General features: G+C 40.5%; 1 protein-coding gene and 1 long non-coding RNA gene across 2 annotated transcripts in view; both read right to left on the bottom strand.

Moving 5' to 3' along the window:
* The window catches only part of LOC137992779 (short transient receptor potential channel 7-like), a 107,829-nt gene extending 101,900 nt beyond the window's left edge, over positions 1-5,929 (bottom strand). Inside the window, exon 1 of the mRNA XM_068838293.1 lies at positions 5,701-5,929. Coding sequence (XP_068694394.1) covers positions 5,701-5,776 — 76 coding nt within the window. The 5' untranslated portion in view covers positions 5,777-5,929. The remainder of the gene's footprint in view (positions 1-5,700) is intronic.
* A 1,603-nt stretch (positions 5,930-7,532) lies between these two features.
* LOC137990639 (uncharacterized) lies at positions 7,533-8,409 on the bottom strand. The gene is made up of 2 exons (XR_011121533.1): positions 8,301-8,409; positions 7,533-8,215 (listed from the first exon to the last, which is right to left on the bottom strand). It is a non-coding gene; the product is annotated as an uncharacterized lncRNA (long non-coding RNA).
* Positions 8,410-12,500: the final 4,091 nt, after the last annotated feature.

Raw genomic sequence — 12,500 nt, 5'->3', positions numbered from 1 at the left:
TCGAAAACATGATATCTTCACAAGTGAAACGATCGCTGTTGCCATGGTTACATATAAAAAATTGCGCCTTTAGATGCCTTTTGTGAAATTATTTAGTATTTCATTGGTGTTTATATAATAAATAGAATATTACATGGCCGCTTGGAAATACGAAATTTCTCTTCTCATGGTGTAATATTGTATTACCGAAATTGTCTTCGGGCGCTCAATTTTCTTGATACCACACGTTTGTTGATCTGTTGACCATCTGAGCTGAAGCTGTTTTTGTAGTAATTAAGGGTGCGTTCGACTGACCCTATTACGGAATAAGAATAGGTGTAGTGATGGTTTGAAATAGTATGTTTGAGCCACTAGGATGTTAAAGACATGTTTAAAATTTCATGTGAATCTCTCTAAAAGCCAAGGATTTCTGACTTCTATTCTATGAATTCCTATTCCGGAATACGGTCAATCGAATGCATCCCAACATTGTACGTGCAATACTAGTACTTATGGAAAAGCATTTTACCACACGAAAATGGACTGTTGTAAAGTGTGACTATTCCCCCTTGAAATAATAAACATTCAGTTGCTCTTGCACATTGACATTGTTCTTAAGTATTAAATATTTCCTTTCGTAATCTCTCTCATTGTAATTATATTAATTAGCTATTTTATCTTTGCTCCACCCCCAACTCGATTAGCTTTGCTAAATTTGGGTGGACAAACGTTTCTTTGTAATTAGTATTGTATGTAATAAACGTTGTTTTTCACAATCTGTTTGTGTAACCGTTTGTAATTTTATAATAATTGTATTGGATTCACCGTTTCCTTCTTCTGTAGCGATATATCGATAAATATGTGCACGAACCAATGCTAAATAAACGTTGTATTACCTTACCTGCGGTTTACTGCCGTTCTTTCGCCTCGGAAGTGGTATTTTGAGCAATTTTGAAGATTTCGAGTTTGCTGTTTACCGTACCTCTTAATAGAAGAACAAGGGTGGATAGTAATTTTTGTACGGCTGCAGCGCCAGGGCGATTTTTTCCCAGGAAATCGCATGTCTCCGCTTTCAAACTTCGCATGAGAATGGCCGAAAGATCCGCGCTTCTTCTCGTCATTTCTCGATCAAAACCCGTCCAAACTGCCCGGAGCTAGGCCTCGAAGAAAATCGAGCGGTCGAAATCCGTAATCAGATTGGGTGTAAGTTTTCGAGGTCTTAGGTCTTAGGTTTTTCGAGACACCCTAACAAGATTCACGTGTGCCAGCCTTAAGCCTCTTTCTGACTGGACGCCGTTTGAGGCTTACACATATGAATCTACCTCTCAGAAGGTATGAGATTTTGATTTTCTTCGAGGGGTAGTTCCGGGCCGTTTTCAATCGAGAAGGACGAGAAGAAGCGTGAATCTTTCGGCCGTTCTCCTGCGCTGGAGCCATTCAAGAATTTTCCTTCTATCGAGGGGCATTAAACAGCGAACTCGAAATCGTCAAAATCGCTCAAAATACCACTTGTGAGGCAAAAGAACGACAGTACACCGCAGGTAATAAGGTAATACAATGTTTACTTAGCATTAGTCCGTGCACATATTTACAGTTATAGCGCTCAAGCTTGAGTGATATCGCCAAATTTTAGCCATTAGGCGATATCACGCAAGCTCGAGCGCTGTAACTGTTTTATAATTTAACACATTGATAACAAATGAAAGATTCCGAACTTTTAACTTTTGTGAAGCGGCGCCGGTCCGTGACCATATTTGGGCAGCGTATCAATGTGTTGAATTATAATTATCGATATATCGCTACAGAAGAAGCAAATGGTGAATCCAGTACATTTATTGTAAAATTACCAACGGTTATGCACCAGTCAATAGGCCATTTCCGAGTTCAAGCCTACCTCATCTTCAAAGCGAGTCTAGGTGCGAAGTTTTTGTTATGAAAATTAGTTTTTATTCATATGTAAAGTAGAACTAATTACCGTTACAAAAACTTCGCACTTAGACTCGCTTTGAAAAGGAGGCAGACATGAACTCGGAAATGGCCTATTGAAACCCCCACCCCCCAGGTCCCGGGGAAGGGTGGGGTATTTGACATAGACCCTGGTCAAAAAGCATCAAGACCCCCACACCCTGAGGCAGAAATTGAGATCAAATGCCCCTATCCTTGAAGTGAAAATTTTACAGCAATCCAACATTTACTATGGAAAGAAATTTCAAATGTTCTACTTTGGATTTGTGAAGTTTGCATTTTGGTTGCTAGTACAATGCAATACACATTTTTTATTGAACTATAAAATAAGGGCAAAGCACCCATATTTCATTATTGCTCAAGACCATCTGATTACAAAACTGTCTGCAACGTTCAAAGTGAAATTAACATTACGCTGCATATCACACATACTAAATTTGCCTGGTTCAAGTCAAGTTCAAAGGAACCCAGGAATTCAGATTGAGTATCATTTGCAGTGGATGGTGAAGTTGAAGAATGATATGCGTAGATTAAAGCAACTCTTACCCCCCGGGGAGGGGGGTGGGTATTCCCGACAATTTAGGATAGGTGTGTGCCGTCAAGGTTCTCAAACCCTGACCCAATTTAAGGGTAGAAAATCGAGACTCAATATGCTCTTTAAAGTGCCCCTAACCCCAAAATATTTTTTTCGCTAAAATGAATCTTTGCAACTGTTCGAAACGCATTGCGGCCATTTTTTCATTTTTCTAACAAATCCTGCCATTTTATAGGCTTCGAAAGTTGCGAAAATCCAAGAATCTTTTGTTCACGACCGAGTCAGAAGGGGAGTGGGTCTATTCCTGATTTGACGTCACAAACTGATTTACATGGCATTAACTCTTTGTAAAAATGCATAAAGAGTATATTGTAACGTCAAATCAGGAATAGACCCACTCCCCTTCTGACTCGGTCGTGAGCAAAAGATGCTTGGATTTTCGCAACTTTCGAACCCTATAAAATGGCAAGATTTTATACAAAAAGGAAAAAAATGGCCGCAATGCGTTTCAAACAGGTGCAAAGATTCATTTTAGCGAAAAATTTATTTTGGGGTTAGGGGCACTTTAAGGCCCATCCAAGCTTATAAAGGTCCCTTTAAAATCGCTTTGTTAAACTTGAAAACGATTATTCAGGCGTGAAGAGAAAAGAAGATATACCCTGAGCGCATAAACAACCCCTACCCTATCGGGCGGCACATACCTATATAGCGTATATAAGAGAGTACTCCCCTCCACCCCCCCCCCCCCCGGGCTCTTAAGCTTAGTTTTCACTAGCGATGCAAGCACAAGCACAAGTAGTTTATGCTAGTGAAATAACAACCACGGCATCTGCCATTTTGTTCAAATGCTCAGACAAGGAGAGTCTGGAACGAGTGCTTTAATTGACCACATGTAGCAAATTTTCTTCTGCTTATGCTGCGTTTCCTTTTCACACGACGCAAGCCAACGCAATTACAAGCGCAAGCACAAGGAAAAGGGAAAATTTTGATCCTTGTGCTTGCGCTTGTGATTGGTCTTGCGTCAACCCCGTTTTCACGGTGAAATAACCGCTCTTATGCTTGCGCTTGTGCTTGCGTCACTAGTGAAAACAAGGCTTTACCTTTCTCACGCTTTCCGCTATCTTTAGAAACTCGAATGCCAGCGCTTGCTCCCAGTTCTACTTTTTCCCCACGAGGGGACGGGACCCAAAGTCAAAATCAGTCAAATGCACCACCTCCAGGGGACAGATTGTTGTTCAAAAGCGCTTCAATGCCCCTGTAATCCCCCATCCTTCCCCGGGACCTCAGGGGTGGGGGTTTCAATTGACTGGTGCGTTACACCACAGATAGCCCAAGCTCAACATATGCGTAGCCGGCGGCTGTACTGTACGATATTATGCAAGAGTAGAAATATAAGGATTGGTATGGGGAAAACGGTTTTTTTCAAAATTAAAAATATATATTTACGATTTAAAATCAAAAATAGCTTACCTTGCTTCAATCTTTTGTTTCTTTGTCTCTGGTACGGTTTCTGGGTCCATTAAGGGCGATTTAGGTGGTTTTTGGTTCCTCTTCTTTTTCCTCTATCTACATGTTCTTTTCCAAGGTTGGTCACCAAGACGAAGTCGCCGAAGGAATCACCGAAGGAAAAGAGGCATAAATTCGCTCCCAAGACTTCAATCGCATCGAAGTTACACGTAGATCACGGACGATACCTCCGCTACGTATTCGTCTTCTTCATTCGAGCCGGCTTGTACACTGAGAACGCTAAACTCTGCAAACATTTTCTTCGAGAGCCATCGAATGAGGCTTCATTTGCAACCCGTGTTACCCAAACCGTTGGAATATCGCTTAGCGACCCGTGACCCGGCTCGAATGAAGAAGACGAATGGGTAGCGGAGGTATCGTCCGTGACCTACGTCTTCTTTATTCCAGCCGGGTAGCGGGTCGCTAAGCGATCTTCCAACGGTTTGGATAACGCGGGTTGTAAATGAAGGTTTATTCGATGGCTCTCGAAGAGAAAAGAATGGGTACCGGAGGTATCGTCCGTGATCTACATGTAATTTCGAGGCGATCGAAATCTTGGGAGCGAATTTATGGCCCCTTTTCCTTCGGTGATTCCGTTCGGCGGCGTCGTCTTGGTGCCCAACCTTGGGAAAGAATATGTAGATAGAGGAAAAAGAAGAGGAAGCAAAAACCACCAAAATCGCTCTTAATCGACCCAGAAACTGTATCGGAGACAAAGAAACACAAGACTAAAGTAAGGTAAGCTATTTTTTTATTTTAATCAAGTAAAGCTATGATCCTCGCAGTTATGGACGAAATTTTAGCAATTTCGTAGAGAAGCCTGAAAAATTCAGGACTTCAACGAGGGTTGAAACTCGTGACCTCGCGACACCGGTGCGACGCTCTAACCAACTGAGCTATAAAGTCACTGACTTTGGGAGCTGGTCATTTGTGGGTTCAATTTTCCCGTGAGGAATGAATCAATTGCGTCCAGAACTGCGAGGATCACAGCTTTACTTGATTTCATATCCGCAGTTCAGTATATGATTCATTTCATATATCATTTCGTTCATTTTTATTTTAAAACGTTAATAAAGTTGACAGTTACTTGTGAAAATACATTGTTCGTGGTTAGTCTTACGAAGCTCGTTTCATCCCGACCAAGGGACGCATCAGAGACCTTTCTGCTTGGCAAACTCGTCAGGCATCACGCCCAAAGTCCCGTTCGCTAACAAAATGATGACAACAATCTCGCCTTATATCTCATAAGGGTATCAGACCGCGAAAATCCACGAGTGAAAAATTGACAATAAAGTTGACAGATAAAGTTTGAGAAAAACCGTTTCTCATATTTCTACTCTTGCATAATATAATGCAGTACAGATACTCATATATCGAGCTTGCGCTCCCTGTGATCAAACTAGTGTGTTTCGTTTGTTCGGAAATCTACTTGTAAGATGGACATTTGTGGAGCTGTCGCTCTAAATTTAGATATGATTTCTGAAAAAAAGATCCCTCAATTATTTCCTGACTACAATTAGTTTCTAGGTCAAAAAGAAGTTTTGAATCCAAGGATGCGTCCACATGAACATTTTTCATCGGCCAGGGGTATTTTCTGTGGCAATTTATAGTTTCACGAGTGGATGAGAAACTTTGCCAAATTTGTATAAGTCAATTAAATACAGGAGCGGGTAGTGTAACTTCATGTTATAATTGTGCACTGTTGTTAAACTCACTTTCTTCATCCTCATTGAGGTTGCTATTCGACTCATCATTGCGAGCATCACTACCACAATCAATACAGCAGGTCATCCCGTAGTGCAGGGAGAGGTCGCTCGATTTCGGTTTCTTTCTCTCTGCAAGCAGAGGACAACAAAAACAATGGTTGATAAAGAGCGTCCAAAAATTTTACCTTGTTTACTTGTTGTTATGAACTCTTGTGCGCCAATTTACAGAGTCTTGTTGAGCGTGCTCAACGGGATAACGCACAGGAAGTTTATGCCATTCGCTATTCAGTGACCAACAACCGCAAATGGACGTCACTAATCCCTTTCCGGTCCACGCATGGCAAAGCATAACCAGGACCTGCTGAAAATCAAGATTTCCGATTGAAATAAGGCAAAGGGTTACCTGTTTGCAATGCAAGGACAGAATACAATATCGAACTACCAAAGACAAACCACGGCAGTAGTCAAATGACATTCGACTTAATGGCAAATCCGTCTCGCTTACCACTCAAGCACTCCACCGATAAATTAATAATAATGATACTAATACTAATACTAATAGCATTTATTTATACATGGTGTGTGAAAGCAGCTGATAAGCTGATGTGAACGTGTAATATAAAAAGGTAGAAAAGGTTGTTTTGAAACGAGGAATCAAGGATCATTAGTGGGTCATGATATTGAATGTACCAAGTAAAACAGTGGCAAATTAACTGCCTTTTTTACATGATTTTATACATTAGGATACGTAAACAGTATTGTTCCTATTTGCTTGTAGAAGCTTAGGACAGTTAACAACAAACAGTCTCCGGCGCCTCTGTAAACCGAGATCGCCCTTCGATTCGTTTCACTAAGAGTGCCTTCTAGCCTAGGACCAAGCTCCGCAGTTGGGGTTATGGAGCAAAAAGGAAAATTTAAGGGTAATATTGGACTGTTCACGGTACCGGGTAGCTGGAATGACGCTCCCGTGATACATGCCTCTTCCTGTATCTTGTTGTTACGAGATTTGCAATTAATTGCTCATCAAGAGGGAATGAGGACCTGTCTGCGAGTGTTTCACTTGCGTGGCTTTTATAAAAATAAACTCAATGATCATTTGTGGGTAATATTTGGGCTGTTTTTGTTTGCTGTCACTCTATGCCTCAGTTAACCACTCATCTACTGTAGGTTTACTCAGAATAAAAACTGTACGAGTGTGGGACTTACAGATTTTACTCTGTCTAACGCCAGATGATTTTACTCGCCAGTTGGGGGCGCCTTAGGTGTCACAGTGAATGGGTCAGTTAAGTGCAACGAATCAGAAGGTGCTCGTTCTTTTTGAGGAGAGAGTGGAGCTTTATAAACATTCCTACTGTATTTTAAGATACTTCTGACGGATGAATTGGTTTGTAGCTGCATGGCAAAGTTGTATAAACGCAAGAGCTACAATAATGAATAAGTATCCCACTTATAGAGGAATGTTGAAAATGAGTTCACTTTTATAATAGTAGTTAGAATGGGGAATATAGGGAGTCGCAATCCTGCTTTCTGTGCATCATCAAATCCAAGTGACAAAAACAATGTGAAGATTTCTCAATGCGTTGAATGTGCGTCTTTTGTGCCTCAAATGAATGTTTTTTCTTTTACAGTGCTGCAAGGCAGACTGCTTGCGAGTCATAGCACAGTTTCCGACAGATTCGGGTGATTCGGGGCCATTCAACTGAAAATGATAAGTAATATTTCGCTCAGTGACGGAAGCTCCACGCCATCTGTTCAATTTTATCGTCGGCCTACAGAGGGAGTCATTTTGTTGTTGCCGGTATCAACGAAAAAGGAGACCCTGTCGCCCAAAAACTAGATCATTGATTAAGATGTTTATTTATTGTGTTTCGAAACAACAATCGTTCACACAAACAAGGTCGGATACATTTTTCCACGAAGGGATCGTCAATTTCTACATTACAGATATAATATGAAGTCACGTCTTTTGTCTTTTAAAAGATTGTGACGACTCTAAGCGAGAATAGCAGTTGAGAGAACAAATTTGGCAGTTACAGGGAAATCTGAAAAGAATAATTAATGTTCTTAACACACAAATCGAGGATATGTTGTTTGACTAAGTTGATCCCAAGACAAGGAAATTATGTATATGAATAGCATTTGGCTGCTTCAAACTTTATGTCCACAACTGAAATATCACCGTTTTAGATGAGGAACACGCGGTGGAACACACTCAGCATTCATCCCTGCACTGAAAGTACATTAGAGTAATAGAATGTTGTGCCAGTATCATCAATAAGCTGGACCGTAACATTTTCATTAGCTGTTTTCCAATACGTCACCGTCCCAGTTGTACTAACGTTACAGCAGTGAAGGAACGGCTTTTTCTTAACGTGTTGTTCGGCTTTTTGAAACCCAGTCCCAGAATATTCAGATAATGGTTGAACCTCAGAGCAGTTAGTTGGCCTCCTACTGGCTTTCTTTAAAACTCCTGAATCACGATCCTTGAAGGTGTTACTGAAGGTTTGTGGAGTGGCCATTTGACCTGATATAAAACACAAGAAAAGCAATTTTAGCCTTTTAGTTATACGGAGTAGAAGGTATACAATATTTAACCGATTGGGTCTTACGTCTTATCGGCTTCCTGAAGGTCTAAATGATATGTTAGATTTTTGCACTTTGGCCAAAATTTATATCAAATTGAAACAATTCCGTTGAAAGTAATTGACAGGTGGTTACAACTTCCTGCGATTTTTTATCAAACTTCTCAGAGTCATTCGCTTGTGACCAGGCGATCCAACTGCGGAAATCAAAATAACCATGGCTTTCAGTACTTAAGAGTAGTAAAATAGAAAGTTCAATGGAGCAGTTCCTTTTCATCAAAATTAGTCGGTAAAATTGGTCAGTTGCGATTGATTTGGTGGCGATTTTGCTCCGCTGATATGTAAAAAAAGGAATCAATGATCATTAGTAGGTCATGATATTGCACGCACCAAGAAGGACAACGGGTTTACCGTTTCGTAAATTAACTTCCTTTATTACAATTTATACATTCATTAATTCGTGTAAACAGTATTCTACTGAGCTATTTCCCTTCAGGCATTTTACCATTACAGAATTCATTTTCCTTTCATGAAAAATAGATGAATAGTTATTAAAAGGTAATAAAGGGCTGTTTGTTCACGGTACCGGGTAGCTGGAATGAACCTCCGTTTGTAAGTGCCTCTTCTTGTGCCTTGTTGTTAAGATATCCGTGAAAGTACCTAGCTTGCAATAAAGTGTTCGTATTTTTCTGAGGCGAAATCAACTACGGCAGATACGCTTACGGCTTTCAAGAGGGAATGAGGACCTGACCGTGTTTCAATTGCGTAGTTTTCATAAAAGTAAAACTCATTGATCAATTGTTGGTGATATTAGGCTGTTCGTTTGGTGTCACTATATGCCTCCGTTAACCATATCTTTCTCCGGCCAAAAACCTACAATATTGTCTGAGTAATCGTATGCCTAGGTATCAAGCCGTGCAATGCAATATACGCCGTGAATATTTCAAAAGCCAAACTCGTGTGATAAGTACATTTTTGTCCTGTGACATTCATAAGCTCTATTCCCAAACGGGTTGGTCAACATGGTTATCAAGAGCAACGGTCAGCTGTGATTGAAATACTAAGGAGTCAGATTAGCTATGCAAATATTACAGCCCCACAACACTTTTCTTTCTGCTATAGGACTGACTAAATCACTTGTAGCAAAAGAGCAGTTGCCGCTCCGATTTTGAAACACTCTGGGTTAAACCCTGAAGATATAAAGCTAATGATGAGGACACGTGTTATTAATGGCAAACTACAAGTCTGTAATTTCCCTGTTAAAGAGCAAACCATGTCCATTCTTTGTCATACCCGACATGACCATACCACTGTTTACGGGCGTCATTAATAGACCATTTCACATTTGTGGCATAAGCTGCGATCTTGTAACACGATGATTCTAGACAATTCGCTAAGTGTCCAGTATGTTAAGCTCCCCTTAATTTCGCCCATGATTCCCTCCTGTCCGTGGGACATTTACTCTGTCCTTTACTCTTTTTACTCTGTCCTAACGCCAGTTGGGGGCGCCTTAGGTGTCACAGTGAATGGGTCAGTTAAGTGCAACGAATCAGAAGGTGCTCGTTCTTTTTGAGGAAACTGTTTGCAACCCTGGAGAGAGTGAAGCTTTACAAACATTCCTTCGGTATTTGAAGTTACTTCTGCCCGCTGAATTGGTTTGTAGCTTCGTGACAAAGTGTATGAAGGCAAGAGCTATGATCATGTTTAAGTATCCCACTTATTGGGGAATGTTGAAAATGTTTACTTTGGTAGTTAGAATGGGTAACAGTGAGCCGGCAATCCTGCTTTCTGTGCATTATCAAATCCAAATGATAAAGACAATGTGGTTTCGCAATCATTTGCGCCGCGTTACGTAAAGAAAACAGTAATTTTCACGTGTGAAACTGGAGGTGACGAGTTTCACTGCATGGACCTCTCATGCACTAATTACAAAGTCTTGTTGCGGTTCGATGAGATACCAATTCACTCTTCACAGCAAAAACACAGTTCAGTGCCCAACAACCGGAAACGGGCGTCAGTCACTCTTTCCGGCCCATACGGAGTAAAAGGTGAGAAAATGTATAACTGTCTTACGTCTGCTCTCCCAAACGTCTCAACGATTTGCTCAGTGGGTTTTCCACTTTGACCAGAATTTTTATCAAATTGAAACAATTCCTTTGAAAGTGATTAACAGGTGGTTATAACTTCCTGTGACAATCAATTAAAAGCGCGCTTTGCACTTAAGTGGTTTGTAAAACTTCTCAAAGATTGCTGGACAAAACCACTTAAAACTTTCCAACTGCGTACCAAAATAACATTTTCCGTCTTCCGTCCGTACTAATGGAAAGAGGAAAGTTCAATGTAACAGCCTCTAATCACCAGATTTAGTCAGTGGGATTTGTCTGTTTCAATTGACTCAGTGCTGGTAATTTTGCTCCGCTGTCATATAAACGAATGTCCATACAAAAAACTTAAAGTTAAAGTACTTCGCATTTTGTTTTCTGATGCATAAAAGTGGCTTAAGCTTTCATTTGTTGACGGGAACTTCAACCCGGTACAGCAAACAGCCTCGAACTAATACCGCTACTGACAGAAGTCCCTCTACTGTACCATGAAAGCGAACTGAAAAGGCTCGAATAGAGAACAAGGATGAAGACCTCAGTACTGGAGTGAAATTATTATCAGTTACTATCAGATAAGCAAAGACTTTTTCTGCTTACAGCTTTGTAAAACTGATCAAACTTGAAGAGTCCTGCTAGTCAGGCCTAGGACACACAAACTATGCATGAAATCACCAAGGTTTACACTTAAGAGGATAACAAAATAACTCCCGATCGCGATTACGCCACAAAAGCACTGACTACGTAATGCGCATTGAGGAATATTTGTTCACGGTTCAGAGTAGCTGGAATGAATCTCTCGTGATACATGCCTCTTCCTACATGTACCTTGTTGTTAAAAAATCCTTGACCGTTCCTTGTAATTATTAGGGAGCTTAAGCAACGACCACGGCGACGGCAACAAGAACTTAATCTCAAAATATTAATTCGCGTAATTTTAATCGCTACGTGACCCTTTCAACCTTTTTAATATGACGAGGGTGCAGTAGTTCCTCGAAAATGACACTCGTCGGAACGGAACTTTATTTAGGGGAGAAAATGAAAATTTATCCTCAAGTGCTGACGTTCTTCATAAAACCTCAAATTTGGCTATTTCACGTTGTTGTTTTGCTGACGCGGGCAAGGAAATGAACAAAAGTGAAAAACGCACGTCCAGAGCGTGCGAAGCTATTGTTTCTGCCCACTAAATATGCAAATTTGTGACCTTCTCGTTGCCGTGTTGCCGTCGCCGTTGTCGTTGCTTAAGCTCCCTATTAATATCATAAGTGTCCTCGATGCAGACAACTTTACTTTCAACAGGGAATGAGGACCTGACCGTGTTTCACTGGCGTGGCTTTCATAAAAATAAACTCGGTGATCATTTGAGGGTAATATTAGGCTGTTTGTTTGGTATTACTCTACGCCTTAACTGCCACGAGCCAGAAGGTGCTCATGAGAAACTGTTTGCAACCCTAGAGAAACCGTAAAGCTTTATAAACATTAGGGGTATTTTGTGTGACTTCTGCCTAATTGGTTTGTAGTTGCGTGGCAAAGTCTGTGAAAGCAAATGCTCCAATAATGTTTAATAATGCTTTAAGTATCCTACTTATATGGCAGTGAAGAAAATGTTCACTTAATGACGTTCGCGCCAAAATCTTCCTACGGTGGGATTTTCTTCATTTCTCGCCTAGAGTTAGGTCATAAAGTACTTACTCCAAAAATGAAAAAAAAAGTAGGGGTCACCGACTTTGTTTCGGAGAAAATGGCAGTGGAAAAATGCCTTAATTTCGAGAAATCGGCCATAATAGAGAGATGTAGGCTCATCTGCTCATCCATCGAAAATCATAAAAATAAACTGTTGGAGTGAAAGTTTCCGTGCATAGAGTTTTAGGAGTGAGAATTTTAGATAATTGTATGCCGCTAGGGATGTGGTAAACAGTAGAGTTCATCCTCGACGAGCGTTTTCGTAAGGTCTATCCGTTGCAACCACTACCGGAATTCGATGGCAAGAGGAAAGAAAATGTTAAAAAAAGATAACTTCTTACCGTGAAAATTTTTTCATTTCATCATATTTTGTAGATAGTAAGTAAAGTAAGTGATTCATGATTAAAAAAATAGGGGTCACCGATGATCTGAACGAGTAACATCG

Source organism: Montipora foliosa, chromosome 2, assembly GCF_036669935.1.
Source record: "Montipora foliosa isolate CH-2021 chromosome 2, ASM3666993v2, whole genome shotgun sequence".
NCBI lineage: Eukaryota > Metazoa > Cnidaria > Anthozoa > Scleractinia > Acroporidae > Montipora > Montipora foliosa.
Note: the sequence above shows the minus strand (reverse complement) of the source record. Positions and strands in the feature narration are given on the sequence as shown.